The sequence below is a fragment of the Nicotiana tabacum genome, chromosome 4, assembly GCF_000715075.1.
Source record: "Nicotiana tabacum cultivar K326 chromosome 4, ASM71507v2, whole genome shotgun sequence".
Lineage (NCBI taxonomy): Eukaryota > Viridiplantae > Streptophyta > Magnoliopsida > Solanales > Solanaceae > Nicotiana > Nicotiana tabacum.
The window spans coordinates 48,249,782-48,266,691 of NC_134083.1; the positions used below are offsets into that span (position 1 = coordinate 48,249,782).

General features: G+C 34.2%; 1 protein-coding gene across 1 annotated transcript; it reads right to left on the reverse strand.

The window, feature by feature from the left end:
- Positions 1-14,221: 14,221 nt before the first annotated feature.
- Positions 14,222-15,491, reverse strand: LOC107780574 (uncharacterized). Its single transcript, XM_016601120.2, has 2 exons — positions 15,167-15,491; positions 14,222-15,043 (listed from the first exon to the last, which is right to left on the reverse strand). Exons 1-2 carry the CDS (start codon positions 15,410-15,412, stop codon positions 14,510-14,512), a joined length of 780 nt encoding a protein of 259 aa, XP_016456606.1. The 5' UTR covers positions 15,413-15,491; the 3' UTR covers positions 14,222-14,509.
- Between the last annotated feature and the right edge of the window lie 1,419 nt (positions 15,492-16,910).

A 16,910-nucleotide genomic window follows, 5' to 3' on the forward strand; every position in this document is an offset into this window, starting at 1 on the left:
CTCCCTGAAGCACCGGGAGATGCATGAAGTGCTAAATGAAACGGTCTGGGAGGATAACCCCTACCAAAATTACCCCCGCCTCTAGACGAAGCACCACTGAAACCACCGAACTGACGAGGCCTCTTATCGTACCTTTGCCCCCTCTCATGTGCAAGAACCATCTCGATCCTCCTTGCGACATTAGAAGCCGCCTGAAAAGAAATCTCACTTCCGGTCTCCTTGGCCATCTGAAGTCTGATAGGGTGAGTGAGTCCCTCAATAAACCTCCTCACTCTCTCTCCCTCCGTAGGTAGTAAAAGGAGAGCATGACAGGCCAAATCCACAAAACGGGACTCATACTAAGTAACAGTCATACTGCCCTGCTGTAGACGCTCAAATTTCTTGCGGAATTCCTCTCTTAGTGTGATAGGGAGGAACTTTTCCAGAAATAGCTGAGAGAACTGCTCCCATGTAAGTGTAGGCGATCCAACTGGTATGGTCAATGTATAATCTCTCCACCATCTCTTGGCGGAACCCGTCATCTGAAATACAGCAAAATCAACCCCATTGGTCTCAACTATACCCATGTTCCGCAGCACCTCAAGGCAGCGTTCAAGATAATCATGTGGGTCCTCAGAAGGTGTACCACTGAAGTGAACTGGAAATAGCTTGGTAAACTTATTCAGTCTCAATAAGGCCTCAAAAGACATGGCGGGCCTATCACCGATCTGTGCCGCAATAACTGGTTGAACTACCCCAACTGGCGAGGCTACTGGAGCCTGATTCTGGGGAGCCATATGCTCCGGAGAGGGAGTAGTGGGCGTTTGTGCTCTTCCCCCCAGCCTGTGAGACGGCTGGTACCACTGGAAATATACTATTCTAGGCCACGCCCTCCATAAGACTTACCAAATAGACTAGAGTGTCCTGAAGTACTGGAGTGGCTATGAATCCTTCCAGGACCTGAACTGGTCCAACTGGTACATTCTGAACTGGAACCTCCTCCTGAAGGTCCACCTGAGGTTCTACAACAGGTGCAGCTGCTCGAGCTCTGGACTGAGCTCTACCTCGGCCTCTAGCACGACCTCGACCTCGACCTCTATCCCTAGCCATAGTTGCTACAGGGGGTTCTGGTCCCTATCCATCGGTAAAGGTATTATGTGTTCTCACGATCTGCGAGAGAATAAGAATAGAATGGTTCAAGCATCGATGATAGAATAAAATCGTACGACAGAATAAGAAAGAAGTGATATTGTTCCTGAACTTCATAGCCTCTGAGAGATAAGCACAGACGTCTCCGTACCGATCCTTCAGACTCTACTAAGCTTGCTCGTGACTCGTGAGACCTATGTAACCTAGTGCTCTGATACCAATTATCACGATCAGAAATTCCCTCCTTCGGACCGTGATGGCGCCTAGCATTTCACTTGCTAGGAAAGCCAACGTTAGAACAATATTAACTAATTTTTAAATAATCTTTAAATTATTAATAATCAAGGAAACAAAAGCGGAAGCAAAGTTTGAAATATAGTGAAATACTCCATAAAAACAACGGTGTCTAAATACCATCCTAGAATTGGTGTCATAAGTGCACGGGCTTTTAGAATAAATACAAATAAAGGTCTGAATAAAATAAAGTTGTCTGAAAATAAACACACAGCTAAAGTAAAATAGACGGGGACTTCAGAACTGCAGATACCATGCAATTATACCTCAAGTCTCCTCTGGTAGCTAAAATCCGAGCAAGTCTATGGTATGCCGCTGGGACCAACACCAAAATTTGCACAAGAAGTGCAGAGTGTAGTATCAGTACAACCGACCCCATGTACCGGTAAGTGCTGAGCCTAACCTCGACGAAGTAGTGACGAGGCTAAGGCAGTTCACTTACATTAACATGTACGCAATATTAATAACAACAACAAATAATAAAAATAAATCAGGTAACTCATTTATAATAATTGAAGCCACCTCAGCAGTCATAATCCATTATTATTTCAACCAATTCTGTTACAACGTGCAACCCGCTTTCACAATATATTCACATTCAATTATATTGCAGCGTGCAACCCGCTCTCCCAATATATTCCTTTTAATCAAGTCTGTCATATATTTATTTCAATCAAGTATATATATAGACTTTTAAATAATTCTGCTGCGGCGTGCAATTCGATCCCCCAATATTAACTTTTAAATAAGTCTATTGCGGTGTGCAATCCGATCCCCCAATATTGACTTTTTAATAAGTCTGTTGCGGCATGCAACACGATCCTCCAATATAGATTTTTTAATAAGTTTGTTGCGGCGTGCAACCCGATCCTCCAATATGGACTTTTTAATAAGTCTGTTACGGTGTGCAACCCGATCCTCCAATATATCCATTTCAATCAATTCTTATAGAAGAAATTTTCCCAATAAATGCAACAATTAATATAAAATTATAAGACAACAAGCATACAATAATTATGATTTAATTATGAAATAAATAATGACAAATAGCAAATTATTATGGAAATCAAGGAGAAAATAGGCAGTTTAATATTTAATATGCTAAATGTCAAATAACAATTAAAACACATAATTCAAATAGCATCTAACAATTAATGTAGGAATTCAAGAATTAATATATGGCAAAGAATAGGAGAGAAATAATTATTATAATAATTAATTTATGATTTAAAATAATTTATAATTTTTCAAGTAAGCAGGCAAACAATTAATTTCACGACGTATAGACACTCGTCACCTCGCCTATCCGGCGTTCACATGCTTTTCACATAACAAATAATTTAAGGGTTCTATTCTCTCAAGTCAAGGTTAACCACAACACTTACCTCACTTTGCAAATTCCAATCAATTACTCTACCACAGCTTTTCCTTTTAAATTTATCTCCAAAAGCTTCAAATCTATTCACAAACAATTTGATATACTCAATACGAATCATAGGAATTAATTCCATATGAATTTACAAATTTTTCGGATAAAAATCTGAAATTCATTAAAATATTCGGCAATGGGACACACGTCTCAAATCCTGGAAAAACTTACAAAATCCGAACTCCCATTCCGAGATGAGTCCAATCATACAAAAATTATCCAATTCCGATGTCAAATGGACCTTCAAATCTAAATTCCGGGCATACGCCCAAGTCCCAAATCACAATACGGAGCTACCAGAACTGTCAAAATACTGATCCGGGTCTGTTTGCTCAAAATATTGACCAAAGTCAACTCAGTTGAGTTTTAAGGCTCTATTTCACATTTTAATCCATTTTTCACATGAAAACTTTCCGAAAAAGTTTACGGATTGCGCACGCAAGTCGAGGAATGATAAATGGTGCTTTTCGAGATCTTAGAACACAAAATTACTTATTAAATTTAAAGATGACATTTTGGGTCATCACACATTCCCTTCGCATGTCCCCTCCCAATTTATAAATTGTTATTTCTTGTATTATTGCTACTTCATATTTTTATATACTTACACAGGTCGTTTACGGACGTGTCTTGTCATAGCCTCGTCACTATTTCGTCGAAGTTAGGCTCGACACTTACGGAGTACATGGGGTCGGTTGTACTCATACTACACTCTGTACTTCTTGCACAGATTTTGGAGTTGGATCCAGCGGCGTACCGTAGACGTTCTCGGATTCAGTTACTCAGAGGAGACTTGAGGTATAGCTGCACAACGTTCGCAGTTCTAAAGTCCCCTTCTACCTTATCTTAGCTATGTACTATTTTCCAAACAACTTGAATTTTATTCATACCTTTATTTGTATTATTCTAGTAGCTCGTGCACTTGTGACACCAGTTCTGGGATGGTACTTAGACATCGCTATTATTATGGATTATTCACTCTATTTCAGAATTTATTTCCGCATTTGTTTATTTGTTATTAATTACTTTAAATTGTTTAAAAATTGGCTAGCATTATTCTAACGTTGGCTTGCCTAGCAAGTGAAAATGTTAGGTGCCATCACGGTCCCGAAGGTGGAAATTTTGAGTCGTGACAGAAATATGAGCACGAGGTGCCGTAAGATATCAAAGTGGGCTGAGACCCGAGAATTTTAGGATTATGAGGTGAGGTGTCAACCGATGATTTTACTTGAAAGAAACTATATTCGAAAGATTTTATTTGAAAGAATTATATTCGAAAGGTTTTTATTTGAAAGAATTATATTCGAAGGATTTGATTTAAAAGAATTTTATTCGAAAGGTTTTTATATAAAAGAATTATATTCGAAAGATATTTATTTGAAAGAAATTTATTGTGAGGTATTTACTTGAAAGATTTACATTCGTAAGATATTTATTTGGAGGAAGTATATTTGGGATATATTAAATTGAAAGGATTACATTCTAAAGATTTTTATTTGAAAAACTTATAGATAAAAGATGTATATTTTGAAGGACTTGATTAATTGGTTGCGCTTGTCTTTATTATTCATGTGAGCAATATTTATGGTGTTCTTGCTGCCTTATTGTTTATATCATTAGTTGGTTATTGTTGCCATCAGTATTATCTATTTTCTATTATTTTTGTATGCTATGTTGCACATGTTATTTGACTAGTGAGTGTCTTGACTATACCTCGTCACTACTCCACCGAGGTTAGTTTTGATACTTACTGGGTACCGACTGTGGTGTACTCATACTACACTTCTGCCCATTTTTGTGCAGAGCCAGGTATTGGAGATATCGTACTCGGGCAGAGTTAGTGTGTTGATCGCAAGGATTCAAGGTAGAGCTGTTTGGTCGTCGCAGTCCCTTGGAGTCTTTCCATTTTTATTGTATTGTCACTCTTATTTGAACATTATTGTACACTCGATCTTTGAGATCATTGCATGTATTCTGTTAGAGTTTGTGACTCAGTATTACCAGTCTTGGGAGGTTGTTATATTTGTTTCCGCTTTTGGTTTCGACACTTGTATTAAATTATATGTTTTAAAATAAATGGCTCGAAATGTAATTGTAATCGGCTTACCTAGTCTTAGAGACTAAGTGTCATTACGACGTCTGTGGTGCGATTTTGGGTCGTGATAATTTTTTAATCTCTATTATGCCATTTAAAAAAATTACTCTATCAAAGTGTTAGTATATACATATAGCGGAAGTGTTAAACTGGCTTCCCCAAGCGGCGGAAACTCTTCGAATTGCAACGATTAACATGATGTTTTTGTGTAAGCTAAATGGGTTAGGTTTAAGAAGGTTAATTTAGTAATTTAATTTGTAAGTTAAAGGCTTCCCATTTTTAATATACTAGTCTCTATGTACATACTTTGCACGTATTTCTCAAGTCAAATAATATATAATTTGCACAAAAGATAGTAAAATATTAATCGTCAAACAAAACTCACTAACTTGAACATCCACAACTTTTATCAAATTGGTTTATCTTTTCTTGTAAACATAGGCTCTCCACCCTTAGAGAAAGCATGTAGTAGTAACTTCCTGTCGAGATAGTAAATTTTTTTATCCTATCAACTTACAATGTCTAGCAAAATTAGACTTTGCATTAAAGAAAAAAGTTTAAGAAAATTATTCAACAAAACCTTCCCAGAAGCAGCAAGAAATCACACGACATGAATATCAGACGCAGCACACTCCAACTTCTGCGAACGGCTCTTTGGCTATATGGATCTCATCTTACAATGAGCAATATATACCTTAACGAAACTATAGGCATGTGAGATAAAAGCCTCTCGTCAAAATCAAAATTAAATTCACATGCCATATATCAAACCTTGATGAGTATCAGATGGCTACTAATATGGCCTACTCATTCGTACGCAAAAGCTGTTGTTTTAGTCGAGTATGTAGAGTTATTGTTCATGAATCTAAATAATAAAATTTACGAAATTTCTTCCCATAAATAAGCAGCATACTTTAAGATATCAATGCACCAAATATATGTTATTCTTTACTTGTCTTTTGCTTGATTAGCTAGGACAAGATAGAGCATGCTATTTACTTCTCAAATAGTTTTTAACAAATATTGTTGTATTTTATGTCGTTGTTGCATCACATTCTTAGCAATTTTACTAAATTTTGTTTACACGAAGTAGATCTCACAAATGTAGAGCAAAAAGAAAAAAAATTAAAGACAAAGTAAATTACCTGCAATATTACGGAAGCAATTTTATTTCTTTTCTTGCAAGCATAAGACCTGAAACTAACCAAAAGTGCGTACCAAGGCCTGTTGGACATCAATTACAATCAAGTCACAAAAAAAAGGTTAAAAAATTATAAACTTTTTAGAAAACTTAGATGGAAGTGCAGGAAATGAAATTCACAGACAATTGGCATAAATAATTACACGAAAAATAGTTTTTCTTACTCAATAATTTTCTTTTACTTCACGTAAATCATGACCAAATAATTCAAGAAAAGTCTAATGAAGAAAGAATTCTCCTCCAAGTGATTATATAATTTCAAATATTAAAGATCACAAATAATAAAAAAACGTTTCCCACATGTTTTGATAAAATTGATGATATGAGTGCTAAAGCAAAATAGAATTCTATTCATAATCTAATGTTTTACAAATTTCTTCAACGTTGCTATAAATAAGCTCAAACATATCACTTTCTCCGTGAATCAAAAAAGAAAAGATTATCTTAGCATTGGAGAGATGGCCCCAAAAAAAATATTGGCGAACGGGATTAAATATGTACGTAGCACCACTCCGCAAATGCTAAAAAGAGAAAAGTCTTTCGTAGCTCACCAAAATTAGTTAGTATATAATATGCGCTTCATTGGTTGCATCCTCACCAATATTGCCGCATGAAATAGTTAATGCTCTTTCGTACCTTTTACTATATGCTATGGGTTAACAAATAGTAACAAATTTGGCTTGACCCAATATTTCCTTGAATTCAACTTAGCCTCTATGTTGTGCAAAGAAAATTATCGCTGGAATCAAAGCTACATTCACATACCACAAATTAAACCTCAATGAAGATGATGACTATAATAAGGAGTATTGAATTCGAAGCGATAGCTATTATTTTAGTTGAGTAGGACTATCAATTATCATGAGTCAACTTATAATGAAATTCAATTTTGTTTCGTACAATAATTATAATACTATGTAAGTTGGTCGAAGCAAATGCCGACACCAACGTATGTTAATTTGACTTGGACTCTAATTGTAATGACCCGGCCAGTAGTTCCGAGAGTTGTAGCCCTATTTTTTCCATTTTTGTTTATTTATGTGTTGTTCAGCTGTGTTGAGTTGTATCGAGTTGGTAGATTTGGGTTCGGAGTAATTTTAGACTTAGGATTGTGTCCGGAATGTAATTTGGAGGTCCATGGTAGAATTAGGCTTGAATTGGCGAAAGTTAGAAATTTGGCGATTTTGGTAGGCAGTGGAAAATTAGGTATCGGGGTCGGAATGTAATTTCGGAAGTTGCAGTAGGTTCGTAGTGTCATTTGTGACGTGTGTGCAAAATTTGAGGTCATTTGGACGTGGTTTGATAGGTTTCGGCGTCGTTGGCGAATTTTGAAAGTTTAGAAGTTCTTAGACTTGAATCTGAGGTTGATTTGGTGTTTTGGTATTGTTTTGGGTGTTCCTAAGGTTTGACTAAGTTCGGGTAGTGATATATGACTTGTTTGAATTATTGGTTGAGGTCCCGAGGGCCTCGGGTGAGTTTCGGATAGGTTTGGGTTGTGTTGCGCTAGTTTTTCTTATAATTCGACGTCGTTTCTTCAAGCATAAATGATATCATATTGAAAAAATGAGCTCCTATTTCTTTTTGATTGAAGCATTAGATCCGTATCATAATTACGGACCCGTAACAAAAAGAATCGTCGAATTTGGACATCGTATGAGGATTTTATGGTCATTTTACTAAGAATTGGGTTGCCATATTTTTTTTAGATTAATTACGAAATTGCAACTGATGATGTTTTTAAAAATCTGCACGATTTACAAATATTAAAACCTACATATCTCCTTCATTATAAGGTCAAATTGAGTAATTCAAAAATAGAGTTTTGGGATCGTTTGGCATGAGAAACGAGGCAGAATAACTGGCAGAAAAATATATAAAATGAGGGTTTGTTCATTCGGTCATATTTTGAGTTGGGGAGCTCGGATTTGGGCGATTCTGGGGGCGATTTTCACCATAAGAATTGGGGTAAGTGTTCTCTACTCCATTTTAGTTATATTTCATGAATTCATCTTTATTTTTGGGATTTGATTGATGATTTCAAAGTGAAATTGAAGGAGTTAGGGTTTGAGTTTTGGAGAGTTTAAGTGAGAATTTGAGGGACCAAACGAAGTCCGATTTTATTAAATTTTATATGGTTAGACTTGGGAGAGGATTAGGTTTATTATTCTGTCATTTTTGAATGCTTTCGAGACATGGGCCCGGGGGCGGATTTTGGCCAGTTTCGGATTTTTGGCATATTTTGTAGTTTTTATTGTGGAATTCGATTCGTTAGCCTATGTTGATGGTATTAATCTGATTATGGTTAGATTTGGAGCTTTTGGAGACCGAGTCCAGAGACGAGGGCATCCCAGAGTATGATTTTACGCTGTTAAGGTAAGTAATAGTTTTAACTTTAGCTTTGAGGGTATAAACCCGGAGAATTTGATATCGTGTGATTGTTTGGAGGTGATACCCACGCTAGGTGATGGGTGTGTGGGTGTATACCTCGAGGGATTGAGACTTGGTCCGTCCCGTGAGGCCTCATGGCCATCATCTGTGTTTACGTAGTTACTTGTTGTTGAACTTGTCTACCTTCATGTTATAGATCATTCTTAGGCTTTATTCATGCTCACATTATTTGTACTCAGTTATAGAAATTATTGTACATGTTTGCTAATATGTTGTGATATTTGATGTGGGTTGTGTTCCCTTATTTGTTGATGATGGTGAAGCTAGTGAAGTACATGATTGAGTGAGGCTGAGGGTCTGGTTCTGAGGATATTAATACCATAGCGCGTGAGTTGTCCGCGTAGCACGTGAGTTGACCGTGCAGATCCAGGTGTTGATATGATGGCATGTGAGTTGTCTGTGCTTAGCGCTTGGGCTTTGGGAGCCCCTCCGGAGTCTGTACATACCCCCAGTGAGCGCAGAGTGTTGAGTGTTTTGAGCGTTGAGTGCTGAGTGCGAGTGCTGAGTGATGGAGTGACATTGCTGTGAGGTTGCATTTACTTTTGCTGTTGCTGCATTTATCTGTTAAACTTCTTTGTGGCATTTACTGAGTTATAGAATTTACCTGTTTATTTCTAAATTGTAAAAATAAATAATTGGACTGTTTTACTTAGCTCGTCACTACTGCTCAGTTCCTTAGTTATTTCTGTTACTACTGAGTCGGTTGTACTCATACTACACCATGCACTTTATGTACAGATTTAGGTGAGTTAGAGCGCGGCGATCGTTGAGTTCAGGCCGGCTATCTGTGGAGATTGCAAGGTAGCTGCTAGCGTCCGCAGGACCTTGTTACTCCTTTTGTCATTTCTTCTTTTGGATAGTTAGACAGTTTATATATCTTTGTTTATAGTTTTAGACGCTCATGACTTAGTGACACCCCGATGTTTGGGGCTCATTTCCGTATTTTTCTATATTATATTTAGAGTTGATTTTGTTTATGAAAAATTTAAATGTTAAAATATTTTATTAAATTCTTATAATCGGTTTAGTAGTAATATTTTGGGAAGTAGGCTTGCCTTGTAACACGATAGGCGCCATCATGACCATGGTTAGATTTTGGGTCGTGACACTAATTAACGAAATATACCTTTTTACATATTCGTACATTAATGTAAGATATTTTAAATGTTACGGGATATTGAGAGGCATAAAAGTCCGCTAATATTTTAAAGATATTTTTGTCACATAATATTTAGCATAAATTATTCGTACTTTTATAATAATATAGATTATTACTAGTCTTAGGTTACACGCTTTGCGCGTGTGTCTATATCATTGAATGTATAATTTAAAAAATAAATATAAATATTATTAACTAATAGCTTGACTTATAAAATATAAATTAAAGAAAAATACAAGTTCTTGAAAATGATGACCGGTGATCCCATTTTGTTAGCTCAATAAAGGAAGGAATCTTGCTAATAGAAATCCTCATATACCTTATTGTGATTTCTAAGAATTCTACGGGAGTATCTTAGGAAAATTATTGTTATTTTTATAGCCTAATACTGAAAACAAACAAATAACATAAAATACTTTTATTAACGAAGATAACTCAAAATTTGAAAAATTGAATGTTTTAATTTGGTCTTTAGAAATGATTGAGGTTGGTTTTATAGCTCATAGAAAAATTAATAAGTGACAATATAAAATCTAAAAACAGCTAATCTTGAGTTGCTATTTTACAACTATTAACTTAATATATAAAAACTGTAAAAGTTGTCATTTTTGGAATAAACAAATAATAATAATAATAATAATAATAATAATAATAATAATAATAATAATAATAATAATAATAATAATAATAATAATAATAATAATAATTTATGACAACTTATTTAGAATATATTTTGACTTTCACTATTTCATCCTTATTATTTTAAGTTTGTATTTTTACTAATTTGATTCTTAAGTCTAATTTTAACTAATTTTGTCCATTTTTTTCACTGCTAATACTCTTTTTATGGAGATAAATTTATGTATCCTAAGATTTTTGTTAACTTGAAAACTAATTTACTTATATGATGAATTAAAAAAAAAATAAATTTAATTCTTTTGATAATTAGTAATTCAAAGACTTAATTATTTGTTTTTAACATTTTTTATTCATTCAAGTTCTTCATATATTAGCTCATTCATAGTTTTAAATATTTAATTGTAGTTATTAATTTTATCCAATAAAAATTTTGCATTGTTGAAGAGTAAAAACATAATCTAATATTGCACTTTTAGATTTTTGAGTTGATAGATCTTTTATATTATTAAATATATTTTTAGTAATTTATCTTTTTATTGATCAGTGTACTTTTCAAATATTATACAAAAACAATATCTAGAAAGCTAGAATTTAATGGTAATTAGAATTTCAAAAGTAGATATAACGTGTATTCTCATTGAATAACATGATAAATTAGGAAATAAAATCCACTCAAATTCATTTACTTCTCTAGTGTTATACCGTTAGCTTTGATTAGGTTTTCATGCTTAGTCCTAATGAAACATACGTAAAATAATGTTCAAAACTATTATCTATAATTACAAATTTGCTTAAACGTTTTTTGCACTAATTGTAATTAAAGATTATTAATTGTTTGACCTTTTTTTTCTTACTTTGGTAAAAATAAATATAGATAGAAATAATATTTGAAAATACTTTGAATATTTTTATACTAAAATTAGGACATAACAATGATACTTTTCATTGACCAACAACAATCTACTACCTATTCTAAGCCGTAAATTTTCTTTTTCTAAAAAAAGGAAATGTTTTGTTTAGTTTTTTTCATTCTTATAGCATACATTAGGCCTCATCACATAGAAGTTTAAACAAGGAATATTTAATATATACAATTTTAGTTGATTTGGAACTCCTAAATATTAGGGAAATAATGCACAAAAATTAGTTGATTTAGAATTCTTAAATATTTACAAAATAATTAAATTACTATTTGTCTAATGTGAAATCTAATCTTAAAGGGTAAAAAAGGCGAACAACATTTCGTTAAGTGTCTTCGTGCTTTTAATATAGTACTAATCTTACGTTACGCGCGTTGCGCGTGTACACTATCTCAATGAGTAAAAGGTTTTTTTTAAAATGTAGATATTATATTAAATATTGTGTTTGAGTTATAAAATAAAGTATATATTTCTGAAAATGATGAATATTAATCCTATATTTATCACTCAATAAAAATAATAAACTACTTCAATAGAAGTTCTCGATCTTCAGCCAATATATTCAACTGAAATTTATTCTTATTATAATTTTATTTGATATAGAATAGATATAGATTAGTGCTTTCCATGTGTCCTGTTAGTCATTCTAAAACTTATATAAATATCTCTCTTTCTCATCTTTGCAATTTTGAAATTCATTAGGTAATTAAAGTATTTTTAGATATAATTTATTTATCTTACTTTAATAAATAGTAATGGTTAAATATATTTTAAATTTTTCACTACATGTAAAATATTGTTATATAATCTAGTCGTTAAAAAATGAGCAAACTCATTCTAAATCATAAAAGAACTTGAATATATAAACCTTTTTAATGATTCTTGATGTACATAAAAGAATAGACAAAACACTGAATCTAGAAATCTTCTTACAATTTTGCAATAAAAACTTGGAAAGAACTTAAATTTACCGCGGCGATGAATCCTTGGCAACAATAATATGGAATGTACTATAGTTATATTAAATAATTTAAAAGGAAAAAAAAATATATAATGTGAAATTTAATTGATTTTAAAGTTCGATATATTACGACTTCTTACTTAATTCAAATAAGAAATAACTTTTAAAGCAAAATTTTAATTGATTTTAAAATCCTAAATATTAGTTCACAAATAGATTTCTTCTAAAATAAAAATAAAAAAATCTTCTAAAAACAAAGCAAAACGGCAATCCCTAATTATCAAACAAAACAATCTAAAATAATAAAATAAGAATTCCAATGGATACATGTCAAAATATAAAAGAAAAATGGATCTTTTAGCTAATGATCTCCACTGATACTATTTTAGTTTACATGTGTGGCTATAATCTATTTCTATTTAGATTAGGACTTTTAAAAGTATAACAACCGGAAGGGTATTTTTAGTAAATTTAGGCAAAGGATTTATATGAATAGAATTTATTCGATTTAAATTTCAAAATATTAGGAGTTTTTACCTAATTTCAATACGGAAATGGTTTAATTCATAGGCCTAAATATTAGAGAAATTAATTAAATGACTATTTTGCTAGTGTGAAATTAATTTTTGAAGGGTAAAAAAAAGGCGAACAACATTTCACTAAGAGTCTTCATGCTTTTAATATAGTATGTATATAGATAGATATAGATTATTATTATTATTATTATTATTATTATTATTATTATTATTATTATTAAATAATCTTATAAAAATTGCGAACTGCATAATTAAGGAATTTATCGTAACAAGATAAAAGCATAGAAATATAAACTTGGCAACACTTGTGATGAACATTTTGAATTCTTTATAAAATTGTTTTACTTGACAAGGTGGGTTGCTCTGATGGTAAGCACTCTCCACTTCCAACCAAGAGGTTGTGAGTTCGAGTCACCCCAAGAGCAAGGTGGGGAGTTCTTGGAGGGAAGGATGCCGAGGGTTATTTGGAAACCCCAAGGTAAGGGTAAGGTCTGCGTACACACTACCCTCCCCAGACCCCACTAGTGAGATTATACTGTGTTGTTGTTTGTTGTATAAAATTGTTTTACTGGAGATAAGGTTGAAGAGAATGGAAATATGGATACCCAGACTTTGCTTTAAGAGGTCAACGAGAAATATTGCTTAGGCAGCTGCGGAAACCAACATAAATTTGAAACCGCATTCAACCCACATCCAACCCGTTTTACCCATTTTATTACGGGTCGAAAACGGGTAAACCCATATTTAAAGTGGGCGGGTTAAAAATGGGTTTATCAGGTGCCGGTTGGATGCAGAGCCAGGATTTTTTGGGTCGCAAACAAATAGCAAAGAGACAACCTTTATAAGAGAGAGAAACTCCTCCGATCCACATGAAAATGTTACTACTAAATAAACTCACATCCCCTTGACAATCAAGCTAGTATATGACCGTCACAAAGTACAATATGAATTGGTCCAAGACTGATTTAATGCAACTTTATACATCTCCTGATTAAATTCCTAATAACAAAAGTGAGCGGAAAATTGTGAGATATATATACCGATCACCATGAAACTGCAAATTCTTAAGCTTTAAACTAATCCGATATACAGTTTCTAAGGAACCATTTTTGTAAAGTGCAAGTAGGAGAAGAATTAGATATTGCATAATAGTCCTAAGTACCAACATCCTATGCAACATAACATATGTCTAGGCCAAAGATCAGAAACAAAACAGAAAAGATATTGGACTGCCAGGAAATCAGAAGAGAGCTAAATGTGAATTGAGTTTTGAAAATATGAAATAACTTTTAACTAAACACAATTCAACAAACAACCAATAATTAATCTACAATAGCAATAATGACAGATCACACTGCAACGTACAACTCAGGAAGCAGGGGAAGGATAGAAAAGCAAACATTCAAAGAAATGCATAACCTAGCAAGGCTGGTACAACCAACTCACAAAATACATATAATATTTTGATAGATAACCTTACAAGTTGTTCGTTTACTTTCACATAGCGGGAGAACTGTTAGGAAAATAGTACAAACCATAAACTAGTGGCTTTAATAGCATAATCATATCCTTAAGAAACATAGCAGGGAATTTTAAGGAGAGAGCAGAGAGATCAAACCTAAAGTCCCCATTAGGAAAAAGCTAAGTATAAAACAGGTAAACTAGAGGCCTCAGTACTTCCAATTTGCCAAGATCACCCTTAACGCTTACTGCGTTCAGCGGATTTGTTGAAAGGTAAAAAGTGTTTCTTACCTTGGAAGGAAAATTCCATACCCTTAGAATCCATCATAAATTCCCCACCAATGGTCTTTAGCCATTCGCCTCCTAGTACCATGTCACAATTTGACGACAATGGAAGTAGATATAAATCCAAACTAAACAGGGCGTCTTGCAGTAACAATTGAAAGTTGTTGCATGCTCTGGAGGTCACCACATTCCCAAAAGCTGCGCTAACAGATCGAGGCTTATTGATTGGAAATGTGTCACAGCCTAACTTATCTGCAAAGGATTCATCGATAAAATTGTGTGTAGTTCCCCCTAAACCAATTAGGATATTCACGGGCCGTTTCCCATGGTACCCAGTCACACAGCAACCTTCGTATGGCTTAGAATATTCTACTACAGCGTCCAATGATATCGCCATGGTTATAATTTCTTCTTGTTCTGTAGTCACAGGATCTACAGTTGGAATGTCAACAACAACCTTACTCGTGGTTAGGGTTTTTCCGCGTCCCTAAAACATGAATCCAAAGAAATAGAGCCAATATTACAAATCATTACAAGAGAAATTTTGGAAACTCAAATGGCGAGTTAAAAGAGGAGTTTTAGTTTAACACCATAGTGTTTTGTATTGTACCTCAAGCGTAGATGAGTTGCCATAGCCGGCAGCAGAGGAAGGATTCACGGCAGGTTTCTCGGGCTCAAAAGCATCTGTTCCTTTCAGTTGATTCTTCAACGACTCAACGGTTTCCTTCAGCTCTAGAATTGCTTGATCAGACTTGTCCTGTCTGTCACGCAATACTCCGAATATCCTCCCGATTAGGGCACGTATTTCCTTCATCTCCATGGCAGTTGTTGTGGTCTCCTTGTTTTCGTCAGCCATCTCAAAGAAGAAGAAAAAGAAGAAGAATAGTGGGAATACAGAAAGGTATTAGGAGTTTTGTTTATAGTCTGCAACAGAGAGTACAACCATGCCTTTTTGTAGTACTAGCTCATACACTGTAGATCATTAGCTTTAATCTCCACTTCCTTCTCATGGGCCCCATGCATAAAGTGATAAGAATTAGTTTAATTTAAATTAAATCATATTTTATATGTTTCCTGAGTCTGCGATATTTCTCAAACGCACAAAAGTGTAATCAACTTATGAAAAATATGCGTATTTCTCTCTGTTTTTCCAGTAGTAGCTGTGCTTTTCACTTTTATACAATTCTGTGTATGAGTAAACCAATAGTAGCTCATGTGCTTTTCACTTCTACATACAATTCTCTGTATGAGTAAACCAATAGTAGCTCATGTGCTTTTCACTTTTACATGTGCTTAATCTGGCACTGGGGACTCGGGATATTGGTAATGGTAAAGTAGAGGGCTGTTTTGTCGTGTTGCTGAGTGACCAGACTCTTCAAATGGTGCAAAGGAGCATGTACGAATTGTGACAACAGTCCAGAGATGAGTCCACAACCCATTTGGTTCTTCTGGACAAGCGTGACGAAAATGTGTGTTTAAAAAAAAGAGTAATATTTTTATATATCGTTCTCTTTTAAAGAGCCTTATACTTTAACGGAATTTTGAAAGAGTGCTATATATATATATATAACGCTCTTTTAAATCGCGCTATATACATAACGCGATATATAACCGCGCTATACCTATTTTGTGGGCCCACCAATAAGTCTCATGCGTTTAACTGATATAACAATAATTCAAATGGGTATAGCGCTTTTTAAAAGAGCGCTATACCTAAAACAATTCAGCCCAACATTGCCTTATTTAAAGGCGTTAGGATTTTACAAAAATCCATTCAAAAATATTCCTAACTCTCGTTCAAATTTTTCTTCTTGTTAAATTCTCAATCATTTTTTCATAATGTCTGAAGAGCGAAAAGTAAGGGTTTCATTATATTGTGGGGGTGAGGTTGTGGTGGCGAATAACTTTGTGAGCTATAGTTTATCTCCACAGTGTCATGTTAAGTTGCCACTTACAATGGAGTACGATAGATTGGTATCGTTGTTATGTAATAAAAGATTGGTATCGTTGTTATGTAATAAAATGAGTGTGAGGAAACATTCGGTGAACCTTAAAGTAACCGGAAGATATCTGTATTCCGTCACTCCGCAAGGGGTTGCTTGTTATGCTGAGTTTAACATCGACGATGATGAAACTTTGAGGAATTTTTTGAGGACTCCGGATGAATACCGGAAATTTCTTATGATAAAAATGTTGGAAATGTACGTCAAGGTCGAAAACGTTCGCAATAATGAGGTTGCGCATAGTAGGGATAACCCCCAGTTATCGGGTGGTTATTTCTGGAGCAGTTTTTGCCGGACAGGTTCCGGATGAAAGAGTTTGCCCTGATTTAAACCTATCACCACGGGCGAATG